We start from the raw sequence: 13,639 nt of genomic DNA, 5'->3' as shown, positions 1-13,639 counted from the left end.
TAGGCCTAAGTATTGTGCACTTTTTCCAGCATTTAAAAATCTGCCTCAGAGCATTCCTTTGGATGGTGACCTCTTTTGAGAACAGGAAGCTGTATTAAACATACTATGTATTTATAAGTCCTTGTCATTTCCTCCCCCATCCCATTTGATTTATTATGCTTGACTTTGTTTTTCAGGAAAAGCTTCAAAAGATAAAGACCAGTGCAAATGTGAAAACCTTGTGACGTTCCAGAACTATGCAACCAATGAAGTAAGAAGACTTACCCAGCGATATATCCTTTCAGAATAATTTTCTTACATGTAAGGCAGGAGGGTAGGTTCAAAGAAATTATAATTACACTGCATCAAGTCTAAGGTGTCTCCATAGCTCAAATCAATCTACTGTAATAAAAATCTGAACTACTTAATAGATAATCTCCAAGAAGCAAGGCTTTTAAGACCTTGAAGAAGACCTAGAAGAGACCAAAATATTAATAAGGATCTTCTAATAATCCCTAAGATTATGCCCTTCAGGGGCAGCAAAGAAATGACTGGTCAAATTCAAGAATAACACCTCTTTGCTTTGGGTTATTTCTTCAGATGGTATCAACATAGCACCTACTGGCTACAGGAGTCAGAATACAGGAGATGTTTCCCTTCTGAAGTGCTTGGAGAAACACCAGATGCAGGCAGTCATTTAAAACACTACTGCAAATGAAGAGGAATTCAGAGGACTCAGGTCTGATGAATTTTGCATTAAAAAATACGCAGATAAAAATGAGTTAAGTGCAGATCTGTAGCTTTGCCCCCACCCCCCCCAAGTTAGCCTGTCTTTTCAAGGGAGCTGTTAGCACAGTAGCCTTTACACTATCTGTAACATCCACCAGATGTCTCAGGAGACAGCAGCAGCAACAAATTGGCAATACAACTTTCTGCAATATTTTGCATCACAGAGTTATTTATGCAGCAAATTCCTGTGTTTTCTTCATGAAAGCTACTTCTGCCTAATCAAATAAACAGTAAGAAGACATCACATCTATTTAAGTTTTCTGTGTGCAAGATCAGTAAGCACTTACTTTCTGCACAGAAGAGTGCAGTGATACCAACAGCTCATAGCTGTGCGCTTCCTAGACAAGAACAGCTTCAGACTGAGGAACCTACGGAGGCTACAGTCTGTCCAGAGTCAGGCTCACAGAGCCCCCAGCGGTCGTGCCATCAGGCAACACCGCCAATGGCTCCATTAACCTGATGTAAAACATTGCGTACCGGTTCAGACCTTACCTCCAGCTCTTTTGTGTAACTGCAGCAGCCAGTGTCACTGTACCTCCCACCTTCCCAAGTGACTCCTTCAGCAGGGAGCTCAAGGAATCATGTTCTGATCACTCGATTAATTTTGAATTATTCTACACAAAGGAGAATTACTTCATAAATGGGGAGAAAACCATTGCATAAGGTTACTGCTAGGTGCTTCAAATGCTCATCGACATTTATACTTCTCTGCAGGGACTTCTCCAAGTCTGCAAGTGACCTCAGAGAAAAATCTCTAGGTCATTTCCCACATCCTTAAGAGCGTTATCCAGACACACACAGTTCCAACCTAGATGCTGACAAGAAAGAAGGCCAATTCTTCCCCCTTCAGCAGAAGCTTTACTGTTATCTCCTGCAGCTAGGCTGTAAGCCTAGACTCTGAGCATACTAGAACCAAAGAAAACAGAGCTTAGCAGCATGTGCGTTTTTTGCTTTACAATTTGAGCAGGCAATCCTGTGATTTGGAGAGTCTATGAAGACTCATGGTGACGGAAAAGCTGCTGACACTGAGCAAGACCTATGTATTTTGATAGCAGTGCCAAATACTTCACCAGAGCACTGTGCAACCATTGCTATGAACAGAGGAAGAACTATGCAGTCTCCTCTCCATTACAAGCCGCATTTCTCTGCCTTATCTGAAGAGCAGCTCAGATACTGAGTGACATAGCAGTTCTTGTTAAGTGCCAAAGACTGCTGGACAGTCCCCATCCCAGGGATCTGGGGGGAGAGGGAGAACTGGCTACAGAACTAGCTCCAGTTACAGAATTTAGAGGGACCAATCCAAACTGCTGATGATTTGTATCCAGTTACATTTATTTTTTTTCTGTCCATAGATGAATGCAGTTTCTACTGCTTGAACTTTGTCACTGTAAACACCTGAGAAACACTGACATTGCACAGAAACCAGCTCAAATGATGCTGGCATGCATATGGTAATCCCTTCTGTATGACAGTTGAGGAATTACAAAACATAAGCCTGATGTACAGGTCAGTCCCCACAAAAGCAGATGCAGGACTCCTGCTCTTGCTCCATACGAGCAAGAGGATAGCTGTTCCTGCTCTGAGTATAACATGGAGTGGGGGGTGGGCAGCGCATGGCTGTTCTGGCCAAATTCACAGGCTGAATTCAGTTTGCCCACCTACCCTAACCAATTTCCAACAGGCCCTTGTCAAAAATCCCACTTTCATATAGCCAGTTCTTCCTTTTACCTTGTGTAAGGCCTTAAGATGTTGAAATCAAGACACTAGACATGCAAGCAGAGCGGTAGTCCTTTTAAGGTGGGCCACTGTGCCTTCACTTCTCTCTTGATGCCAGGTCCCCTCTTCCTCTCTGGTTCCCCTAGCTCCAGCCCTACCACCGCTCTTGGAGAGGTGGTCAGATAAATGGTACCAATCCAACCTCCTCCTGCAGCAGACACAGAACGCCTGGCAGCTGGAGGTGCTTATCGGGAACATGATGCTGTACACTGCTTTGCATAGCTACTTCTTACTGTCACTGGTGCCAGCCAGAGGTCCCTTGGAGCTTGCTGCACCCTATTCCACATCTGTCTGGAAACCACTAGCTTTGTTAAAATAGTATCCTATGCTACACCACCACAGGACGGTCATGAAGCTGCTATGGTTTTACAATCTATTGTTAGCTTACACATAGTTTTCCCTGTGATTAAGTGAAACATTTTTAAACATCATTAACTAGGATAAACATTTAGCTTCCCTTTGAAATAAAGGAAAATGGCCAGTTTTCAGAACTACCAGCCTTCTGATTAAGCTGCAGCCTGAACTCCATGTTGAGGTATGCCTGTTAATGAAGAGGGCTTCACACAGCTTTCTGAACTCAGCTGATCAAAGCAGAGTAAGAAAATACAAGGGAGTGTTGTATCAGAAACTACTGAGAGTCAGAGGGTAACTAAGAGAAACGAGCTTATGGACCATAGCAATCAGGCACCTGACACAGTTCTTCTATGAATACATGCTATCTATCAGTAGCTCTCTTTCCTTAACTTTTACTACTAGAAGAAATGACGAAGAGAATGGAAGACTTGGAAAACAGACTAAAATACTGATCAAAATTTGAAGTGTATACTACACTGTATATTTATACATACAACTTGTCAGAGCTATTTTCTTAAACCGGTTCAAAGTAAAATAACAAACCCTTGTGTCTGAAGTTGAAAAGACTGTTTTGGATCCCTGCATCTATATCCTTTGTGTTCTGTCTTGCGTTGATTGCCAATAAGAAATACTGAAAACATTATATAAACAATTTAGTAACTAGCAACTAAATGACTGAAATAAGCTACGCAAAATAATAAAATGCTGTTATTTTTTGACGTGAAACCTCCATGTTCTGAAGTACTTTTAGAGTGCCAATTTATTTGGCTTGCTTTTCTGTATTTCTTTCCTCCACTCACTCTGCTAGTATTTTAAGCACCCAATCTGTGTGGATATATATAGTTCCATATACACATACATATATAAAAACAGAACAAGTGGGACAGCATTCACAGCAATTACGTTTCACTTATATTCTTCCAACAAGAGTAGACTACAAGTAAAAATAGGAATTTATAAATTTGTCTTGAAACTGTGATGAAAGTAAATGAGCAAAGCGGGAAGCCTGCTGGATTATCAGGGTATCAAATCCAAACTTTCAGGTACGTTTCCTCTTACCATATCCAGACCACGTAACTCCTCCCTACCGTTCCTTGGTCAGCATTCAGTGACTCCCTAACTTCCCTGAATGCAACTAGTCTTTTAATTATGAAACCATTCTTTGGGCAATACAACTGGCTGCACACCTGTCTGTCAAACACTAAGACACAAATGGAAGCAGCAAACTGGTTCCAGCCAGCGTGACCAGCTGAAGTGCCTTCAAGTTCTACTCCTTCCCCTTGGCAGCAACGGCACTCTTCTGCTACCTTAGCATTCACACCAAGTGCACTATCTAAACTATCTCTTGAACTGATTCCAATCTGGGGTTTAATAGGCAGAGACACCAGCACCTCCTCCTTTGCTTTGACACACGTTGGCTTGCCTTTCTTATCTCCAAGTGGAAATACACAGCTTCATCCCTTCTATACCAGAAGCAGTAGTGGCAGCAAAACCAATTTAAGTGATCTCAGATAAGCCAATGAGCATTACATGGATACATAACACCAAGCTTTAAAATGTACCTTGTGCTTTGGTACACTTTGGCAAACAATGCAAGTTCTGCAAGGATCCTGGTACATCCTGATTTTCATGAGTTGTTTTTTATTGCATGTCAGCAAAGTACTGGCACCTCAATTAATACTCATTAGTAATAAGGAACATCCTGCAGTCAGAGTCTTGCACAAGATGGGAACAAATCTGCAAGATACCAATGCCTTCAGCAGTAGTGACTTGAGAACACCAACGCATCTGTCTCTAACGTAACACCTTCAAAAAACTAAAACAAAAAAAGGACTAACTTAAACTCAGTTTTGAGAATTTAATTGTTATCTTATTGAAAGTATAATGTTAGATGTCATGTCTAGCACCTACCCTATTTGCCATCTGCCAGGTATATATTCTTTTGGAATGAAAAGACAAAGGGGATAATTTGCATTAGTACTTTGTGATTGATTTGGTAAGAATAGTGTGAATTTTTTTAGTGTAAGTAAACCCTTTGGGGTCCCCCACCAACATCCCAAATTTGCTACTGTACCTCATTTTACAACTTGTTTTTGCATTAGCACTCCACAACCAACAACTAAGGAAGCCCTAGCCTCTTGGGATTTGGCACCATACTTGCCATGATCAATTCTTACTCCACTTACCTCTCGCAATCCACAACTTCTGGAGTAAGAAACAGGCAAGTTTTGTCCTGTGAAGGTTATTTCTAACAGAACAGGAGACACAGCAGTGGTAATGAATCTTCATTTATATAGTCTGTTCCCTAAAACCAGCAAAGGTATAAAATAAATCTTTCTTAAAACAGATCTGTAACCAGTTTTATTGTAGAAATAACACCTTTACAGCATTTACTTCTCACTGGTTTGTTCTGGCATGCTTCTAATGATGTCAGAGTCACCTGTAAAACAAAAATACATTGTTACAAGACAACCCACAGAAAGATCTCTTTTGAGAAGTAATCCAAAGTTAAACACACTCACTGATTCTACAAATAGAAAACGACTTAAATACAAAGACAGTACATTTAGAAAAAAACAAGTAATTTTCATGGCTTGTGTTTTACTAAACCATACACAATTTTTATACCATAATTACATACCTGTCACTAGCATTTACAAAGCCAGTACTAGAGCAACAATCTAGTCCTGGAGGACACAATGCATAGTTCTAATATAGCGAATGTCTAGCCTCCCCTGATCACAAAAATATCAGGACAGCGAGAATATTCGCATTACTTTACACAGCAATAAGATTTACTTGCAGCTCCTTAGCTTACAGTTAGCCCGCCACCCAAAATCAATCTAAACATTTTGAAAGTTAAGTTTACAGACAGTATTTGAATATAAGCAAGCTAAATAAAACTTTCTGAAGAAACGGTGAATTCAAACCGATGTTACTTGGGGAATATTCAGTGAAAGTTATTGCAGAAATCATTAAATCGGTGCATACACATTTTGGTCAACAAACAAACAAAATCCTGACTCTTCTCTTAGGTTTTGGAAGGAGGATGAGAAGTCACTTAATTAGCAGCCTACATGAGGAACCTAAGCAACTCTCTGGGACAAAGAGCACTACCAAACCATAGTAACTACACACAGATTTACAGTTTCAAAATTTAGTTTAATGTAATTTTCAACCCTGTATTAGTATCCACCCGCACATAGGTTATTTTTCTATGTATCATTCTGGGAAGCTGGACAACTCACAATCCTTTGTCTTAGGTTAAGTACAGTCAAACAAAGGTGATGCAAGGTGTGTTGCACCTGCTCATATTCAGGCTGATGGGCTCAGAAACATGGACCATAAAGTTGCTTCCTAGCCACTGAAACCTCGTTACAGACCGATAGGTAGATGAACCGCATGCTCACAGGGTTTAGTGGTAACAGGAGCTATGCACAAACACAAGCAGCAGTAATTCCAGGTTCTAAGAACCTAGGACTCACAAAAGAAGAACAGTATCTTGGTCAGAGAAAATTTTAATTAAGAGTTAATTAAGGGAAAAGGACAAAGTATGTCATCACCCCTGCATGTTACTTCCTCACTGCTGCTACTCACAGGTGAGCAGAGGAACCACTGGTCCATACCCATTTGATCACTATCCTGTGAGAGACATACCTGGGTCAATGATGGCCAGCGTGCACACTCTGTAGTATTTTCCGCAGGCTGTGCCCAATTCAATGTTGTTGCCACTGTAATGATGGACACCCGTCTTGGCAAGCATAGCGTAGTACTCGATCTCTGATTTTCTGCAATTCAAAAACTAGGTGTTATAATACTGACAAACAATTCTAACTGACTGTATACAGCGAGAGCAACTTTAACTCCAATTGCACTTAAACCTTACAGTTTCCCTTCCCACACAGAAAAACACATCTGCTCCTTCCCAGCCAACGCTACTACCGTGTTGTGGCTCAGGAACCCTTACCCAGGAGCATGCTGAAGGTATGTACCAGCAAACCCACTTTTGGAGTGCAAATCCTTGGGGTTGCTCCTACACGTGCTCATTTCTACAGGAAAAACGGGGATTCAGGACTTTCAGACTTCTGAAAGGTTGCAGGAGCTAAGTCAAAGTGCATAAACAATGACCGTTATAATGCTGACACCCAGTGGCCAGATACTGAACAGAGATCTGACTGCCACTAGCTGTGAAAAACTTGTGTATTTTTCTTTTTAAAAAGTCAATCTGTATTCCCTTCTCTTCTGACTTCCACCAGGAGATTCTAGTGGTCCATACTGTTCTTCAAGGACTTCTGGGATCCCCACTAGCATGCTGCATACAGTAACAGCCCTGCTACTTCTCAAGCACCTAATTTTGGTTTTCTGTATTTACAGTTTCCTGAATCTGTCAATATCCCTTGAACACAAAAAGTACCCAGAAATTCAACAAGGGAAGTCAGTAAAGATTTCATTCTCAAAAAAGCAATTTCACTGGCCAGGAACCTAAATTTAGAGCTTACGTGGACAGCAAATTTTGTGTGCTTCAAATATTTTAAATCTGTGTCAATTACTAGTTTTCCTACCTGTAAAATTGTTTTCCAATATACTACTTTAAAAATAAGAGGAATTCAGCCCCATTATACTTCTAATAAATGCTATCACAGTGTGAGAAGATTACAGTATCTTCACTAGTGCAAACTCTTAATCAGAAAGCCAGAAAAATGTTGGGAAGCACTTCAACACATCCAGACCTGAAACCATTGTACAGTGAATGACCCACCACTTTTATTTCATAGCACTCTGGAATATGGCAGCAAAGTATTCTGCATTAGTAATTCACTGTAGCGATTAGCATGAAGTACACACTGTATTTGTACAAAGGACCTGCCTCAGTTTGAGAGAACTGTTTTTTCATACATCTGCTTACCTCAAAGCAGGACAGTTGTTGGCTAGGATGACCAGCTTGGCTTTGCCCTGCCGAATCATTTTCAGAGTCTGTTTGTATCCTAGCACATATTTACCACTTTTCATAACCAGTTGAAGCCTAGAGTTTATGGACTCTAGGGACTTTTTCTGAAAGAGATGCAGAAGAGTGTTACTCTACATTACATTTTGCAAAATTACAGAGAATGTAAGAAAATGAAGAAATTCCAAGGACAAAAATTCTTTTAATAATTTCCCTATAATTTGCAACACTGAATAAAAAAAGCGAACCTACCAAACGGATATGAGAAGGCTTGTGGATAAGGGGGTTACTGATGTTATGTTTTCCCAATTTCATAAAAATACCTCTTACCCGTGTATCTTAAAATAGAAAAATACACCTGAAAGCACTGTTGCTGCTACCTACATTAATCAATGATGTCCGGGTGTATCTGACAGGCCTTTATCAGCGCAGCTAGTCGAGTCCAAGGAAGTACTTGCAAATCTAAGCCAGGTTTGGAGTATGGCTCTTCCCAGGGCCCGTACTAAGTGTTATATCGGCCAGCAGAAACAACTAATCACATGCAACATGAGCCGACACTCCAACAGGAGTGGAGCGCTGATGACAACAGGTAAGCGCATTTGCAAGCAGAACACCAACATCTAACAAGAAACCCATACCTGCCAGAGCGGCTCTAAGAGAAAGACGAAAAGATGGCAGGAAATACAGACGCTGAGCTCCACCCGCACTCGGGGCTCAGCACCAGCTCCCCCTCCCTCCAGCTAGCACAGGGGCCCGGGGCAGCACACCGCACCGCGGGGAACCCGGCACGGAGAAGCCGGCGGCAGGCGACGGCAGCCCGGGCACGGCCCAAGCCCTGGGGGCCGCGGCAGGGGCCTTAAGGCTGTGCCCAGGGCCCCCCTCCGGCCCCGCTCCCCGCCTCAGACGGCGCCGGGACCCAAAGCGCTTCACGGCAGCGCCACCCGCCCCGCTCCGCCACCACGTGAAGGCGACGCGGGCCGCTCCCCCTCACCGTCTTCTTCGCGGCCACCATGTTGCTGCCTCGCGTCAGGCCGGGCGGTAACTGGAAGACAAGGGTGAACGAGGAGAAAGGATTAGCAGCCGGCAGGAGCCCCCCGCGCCGCCCCGGCCGAGCCCCGCTCACCGGAGACGCGCCGCCAAGATGGCCGGGCAGCCAAAAAGGAGGGGGCTCCCACAAGGCAGCGCGGATCCCCGCCCCTCAGTTATCGCGAGAGCCGCACGCGGACTCCCCACACCGCCCTCCAGCTGCCAATGCGCCTGCGCCCGGCCAACGCCTCAGGCCGCTCCTCGTCTTTCCAGGCCCCGCCCCTCGCCCCCCCACCTCCTCTTCCCCGAAAGCCGGATCTGCCGTGTTTCACAGAGCGGTTTTAAATGCCCCGTTTTGCCTCCTGTTTTGCGGGAGACTACAGTTTTCGCTTGGTAAAACCTGGCTGAATGGCCGAGCCCAGAGAGTTGTGGTGAACGGAGCTAAATCCAGTTGGCAGCCAGTCACGAGCGGGGTTCCCCAGGGCTCAGTGCTGGGGCCAGTCTTGTTTAATATCTTTATCAACAATCTGGATGAGGGGATCGAGTGCACCCTCAGTAAGTCTGCAGATGACACCAAGTTGGGCAGGAGTGTTGATCTGCTCAAGGGTAGGAAGGCCCTACAGAGGGACCTGGACAGGCTGGATCGATGGGCCAAGGCCAACTGTGTGAGGTTTAACAAGGCCAAGCGCTGGGTCCTGCACTTCGCTCACAACAACCCCATGCAACGCTACAGGCCTGGGGAAGAGTGGCTGGAAAGCTGTCCAGCAGAGAAGGACCTGGGGGTGTTGGTTGACAGCTGGCTGAACATGAGCCAGCAGTGTGCCCAGGTGGCCAAGAAGGTCAATGGCATCCTGGCTTGTATCAGGAATAGTGTGGCCAGCAGGAGCAGGGAAGTGATAGTGCCCCTGTACTCGGCACTGGTGGGGCCGCATCTTGAATATTGTGTTCGGATTGGGGCCCCTCAGTACAAGAAGGACATGGAGTTGCTGGAGTGTGTCCAGAGAAGGGCAACAAAGCTGGTGAAGGGTCTGGAGAACAAGTCTTACGAGGAGAGATTGAGGGAACTGGGGTTGTTTAGCCTGGAGGAGGCTGAGGGGAGACCTTATGGCTCTCTACAACTACCTGACAGGAGGTTGTAGCGAGGTGGGTGTTGGTCTCTTCTCCCAAGTCACTAGCGATAGAACAAGAGGAAATGGCCTCAAGCTGCGTCAGGGGTGGTTTAGATTGGATATTAGGCAACATTTCTTTACTGAAAGAGCGGTCAGGCATTGGAGCAGGCTGCCCAGAGAGGTAGAGTCACCATCCCTGGGGGTGTTCAAAATATGTGTAGAGGTGGAACTTCAGGGCATGGTTTAGGAGGCCTGGTGGTGTTGGGTTGATAGTTGGTCTTGATGATCTTAGAGGTCTTTTCCAACCTTAATAATTCTATGATAAGGCACTGATCAAGGAAGTCCCTTATGCAGGGAGAGTTCCAAGGGGCTGCAGCCTCCCGTCCTCTGTGGGGACTGTCACTTCTGCCGCAGGGCTGATGTGGAAGATTACAGTATAGAGAAAATAAATCTCTTTGGCATCACAAGATACTGGAGCAATAGATGCATGCTGACTCCACATCTGCCTGCTGTAAGCACTGAGCACTCTGGCTTTCTGTAAAGCACCAAGCAGTGCCTTTGTTTGGCCAGGCCTGACGGTGTGTGCCTGCTCCTAGTTCTGCACTGTGGTCATAAATAAACTGTCCCAATGAGATACAGCCCCAGACTGAGCAAACACCTGATTTCAAGGATGAAGCATACCACTGAGCTTCAGAGTAGCTCTGGACCTGAGAATGCCTGTGTCAGTGGGTTCAGCTTTGGGTGCCCTTAGCAAAGCTCCAGGGTTTGCTGGGGCAACAGCTCTTGTCTCCCACCTGGCTGTGCGGTGGCCTTGGCCCACGTGAGAGCAGCTCAGTCCTCTGCTGTGCTGGAGTCACAGAGCAGGGAAACCCTTTCCCGCCCGCCATGGGCTCTGGAAACCATCAGATTGAAAATTAGCTTGCTGAACACGCACGTAGTAACTGTTAAGGTGGCTATGACATGAGGTTCTCAGTTTCAGGCTAAGAACAGTTGCGGTCGATCCCACAGCGGTGTCCAGCCCAGGACAGACACCCCAGGTCGGTGCTGGGAGGAGCAGCGAGCATGATTTCAGCTGGCACCTGCCTGAGCGTTGGGGGGATGAGCAATGTGGGTGATCAGGGTGTGAGTTTGGGGGGTTCCCCTGTGACACCCCCGCAGAAGGAGGCCTGGGGGTCCACCTGCATGACTGGAAGTCTTCTGCTGGTATGAATTCATGCTCTTAGGAGACACTGCACCAGAAAGGCACCCCAGCATATACATTTTCTTATGAAATTACAAAGCTAGCATAAAAGCTTTTCTAAACTTGCCTGGGTTAGCACAAACATGAGAGAGCGTTGTGCTTGCTGGCTTTAGGAAGTTTGATGCATTTGCCAATAGGGATATGTAGCAACAAACTAAAAATCCAAGCCAACAGATGTTGTATTCAGTTATTCTAGTATGCTTATATTAATAGAGCTTGTTTCAAATACGGGAAATAATCTATAGCAATATACTGTTATGCCTTTCTACTGGTATGGGTACCTCCACGCTGACTTTTTTTCTGGGATATAATCATACATCTTACCAAAATATTTATAACAGGATAACCTTCTCAGTGACAAGCAGCCTTTGGTCAAAATGTACACCATTATCCCAGCCATTTTTTCTGTATAGACACTGGGTAGCAACCTTAGGTTTTGACAGATCAGTTGAAGTACCTAGATTAAGATCTAAACTGCTAATACTGAGATAAAGATGAGATAAAGGTAAGATAGAAAAAATATCACCAAGCTTAAGTAGAGCTTAAATATCCCAGGTGAAACTCAGATGTTCGTCCATCTCTAATTGTAAGGTTCTAGGGATAATTTCTAGATTAAGCGCATATAAATATGTACTATATAAATAATAATATAAAATATTACATTTTGATGTGTCTCTATAGTCCAGTTTCATTTACTGAAACAAAATAATTTTCAGCCTTTACAGTACAATTAAATCAATTTTGAAGCGTACTTCAAGCTTTTATTTTCTTTGGCAGCTGAAAAGTAAACTCCATTCCACATCTCATTCTCTTCTTGTTCCTCTTCCTCTCCGTGCCCCAGCACTCAGGTGCATTGCTGTTATTCCTACCATCAAATTTTGTCTTTGCTTTTAATTCTTTAAACTTTTACCTGGTTGGTTGTGGTCAGGTGAAACATCCATCTTTTCATGCTTGTTGAATTTACTGGCAAGAGAATATAAAGCCCAGTGGTTCTCATGAAGTCCTCCGTGCGATTCTTTTCGACTATACCATATTTTATGTTATCTTGCAAAATGTGGGAGCCATGCACGGCTCCAGAAGAGGGTGCTGTTTTCAAAGGTACCCTTGCAACCTCTGCTCAAATTAGGAGAGAATGCAAAACTTTCCTTAAGAATTTATAAAACTAGTTTGTTCCAGTGATGTGTTTTTTTAAAAAACCTGCGTTTCCTAGAGAACTTTCTGACAGACTCTTTGGTCATTGGACCTCAAATTCTGTCCCTAAATCTGGGTAGGGTGGGGAACACACCCAGAAATAGGCACAATTGTCTCTCACCCCCCAAAACTCCCATCTGTGGCCATGAAGGCCTCTCCTGGGAACCTGTGGTCCATAAAATGTCCTTTATAAAGGCAAAGGGCCAGTCAAAGTCAGACAAAAGCAACACTAGAAGGAAGAAAAGGCTTTAGCCCCACCAAAATTCCTTCAACAATATTATACAGCTCTGTCTTGTTAAAAATCAGCAGCTGAGTGTGGATGGGCATTTAGAATGCAGGCATTTGAGAATTAAAGCATGGGGGAAGGCACATCAGGCAGAGTTTGGCACCCAGGCATCCTCCGCAGGCGAGCATCAGCCACGACGAGGCTGTGATACAGCAGAAACAAAAGAAAGGCAGGGAAGCAGCAGACAATGTCTCCCATCTCCAACAAACATGTCTCAAGATGGAGAGGTCCAGGGAGCAGCTGGCAACCTCAGGAAAAGCAGCATTACTTCTCCCAGCACTAACAGCAGGCACCGTGGCCACATCCAGCCCTCCTGCCTGCCCCGCCAGCCACGCTTAGCCAGGGAGATCGACTCCTTCACGGGCTGAGTTGGGTATTACTCTGCTCAGGGGCTCTGCAGGCTGGTGCTCAGTTTGGCAGTGAAGATGAGCATGCAGGTAATGGAGAGCAGGCGGGGAAGGCAGGGCCACTCCTCCTCCCTTACTGCCTCTCCCTCCCTGGCCTTACTCTGCACTTGCCTAGTTGAGAGGGCAGGGGCAGGGTTTCCAACAGAGAGGGAGATAATTTAATTCAGATCTGGAAAGCAGTGGTCTTCAAGGAGGTCTCTCATCACCCTCCGCCCCTAAAACGCTGATAAGGTTGTGTAAGGAAGCACCAGTTAGAGGTATGAATTAGGAGAGAGAGAGCACTGTGAGAAAAGTCACTGGTGAAGCATTGACCTGTCCCAAAAATTGGAGAGCATTTTGGGTATGGAATAAAATGAAACCAACTCAGTGTATCTGAGAAATTCTAAGTGATCTAGAAGATGGAGAATATCTAAGATAGTAAAGAAGCCTTATTTTCTTTGTGTCTGGACATCCAATCACAGATTCCTGAGTCATGACTGGAGTAACAGTCTAATGGCCATCCTTCAGCTGGGGCCATAACCTCATGATACATCGACC

At 44.6% G+C, this 13,639-nt stretch overlaps 2 protein-coding genes and 1 non-coding gene across 7 annotated transcripts in view; 1 reads left to right on the top strand and 2 right to left on the bottom strand.

Annotated features, from left to right (window-relative positions):
• MATN2 (matrilin 2) overlaps positions 1–3,617 on the top strand; it is a 73,253-nt gene extending 69,636 nt beyond the window's left edge. For all 4 annotated transcript variants that reach the window (XM_064442341.1, XM_064442342.1, XM_064442343.1 and 1 more), the window contains one exon: positions 177–3,617. In XM_064442341.1, the coding sequence (XP_064298411.1) occupies positions 177–289 (113 nt within the window). In that variant the 3' untranslated portion in view covers positions 290–3,617. The remainder of the gene's footprint in view (positions 1–176) is intronic.
• Positions 3,618–5,170: 1,553 nt separating this feature from the next.
• RPL30 (ribosomal protein L30) lies at positions 5,171–9,072 on the bottom strand. 2 transcript variants are annotated; one of them, XM_064442344.1, is made up of 5 exons: positions 8,967–9,072; positions 8,835–8,885; positions 7,805–7,950; positions 6,556–6,686; positions 5,171–5,338 (listed from the first exon to the last, which is right to left on the bottom strand). In XM_064442344.1, exons 2-5 carry the CDS (start codon positions 8,853–8,855, stop codon positions 5,289–5,291), a joined length of 348 nt encoding a protein of 115 aa, XP_064298414.1. In that variant the 5' UTR covers positions 8,856–8,885; positions 8,967–9,072; the 3' UTR covers positions 5,171–5,288. The 2 variants fall into 2 exon arrangements, with proteins under 2 accessions (XP_064298414.1, XP_064298415.1); XM_064442345.1 differs by having other exon boundaries at positions 8,835–9,012.
• Positions 5,538–5,672, bottom strand: LOC135312315 (small nucleolar RNA SNORA72). The gene has a single exon (XR_010371886.1). It is a non-coding gene; the product is annotated as a small nucleolar RNA SNORA72 (small nucleolar RNA).
• Positions 9,073–13,639: the final 4,567 nt, after the last annotated feature.

This window comes from Phalacrocorax carbo, chromosome 2 (assembly GCF_963921805.1).
Source record: "Phalacrocorax carbo chromosome 2, bPhaCar2.1, whole genome shotgun sequence".
In the NCBI taxonomy this organism is placed as follows: Eukaryota; Metazoa; Chordata; class Aves; order Suliformes; family Phalacrocoracidae; genus Phalacrocorax; species Phalacrocorax carbo.
Note: the sequence above shows the minus strand (reverse complement) of the source record. Positions and strands in the feature narration are given on the sequence as shown.

Bases quoted from the DNA above. Each gene is read 5' to 3' on its own strand.
- RPL30 (XM_064442344.1), bottom strand. From the start codon at position 8,855: ATGGTGGCCGCGAAGAAGACG. The intron at 6,687-7,804 runs GTAAGCAGATGT...TTTGAATTGCAG, and splicing joins AACAACTGTCCTGCTTTGAG to AAAATCAGAGATCGAGTACT. The intron at 5,339-6,555 runs GTATGTCTCTCA...TTTGTTTTACAG, and splicing joins GCTGGCCATCATTGACCCAG to GTGACTCTGACATCATTAGA.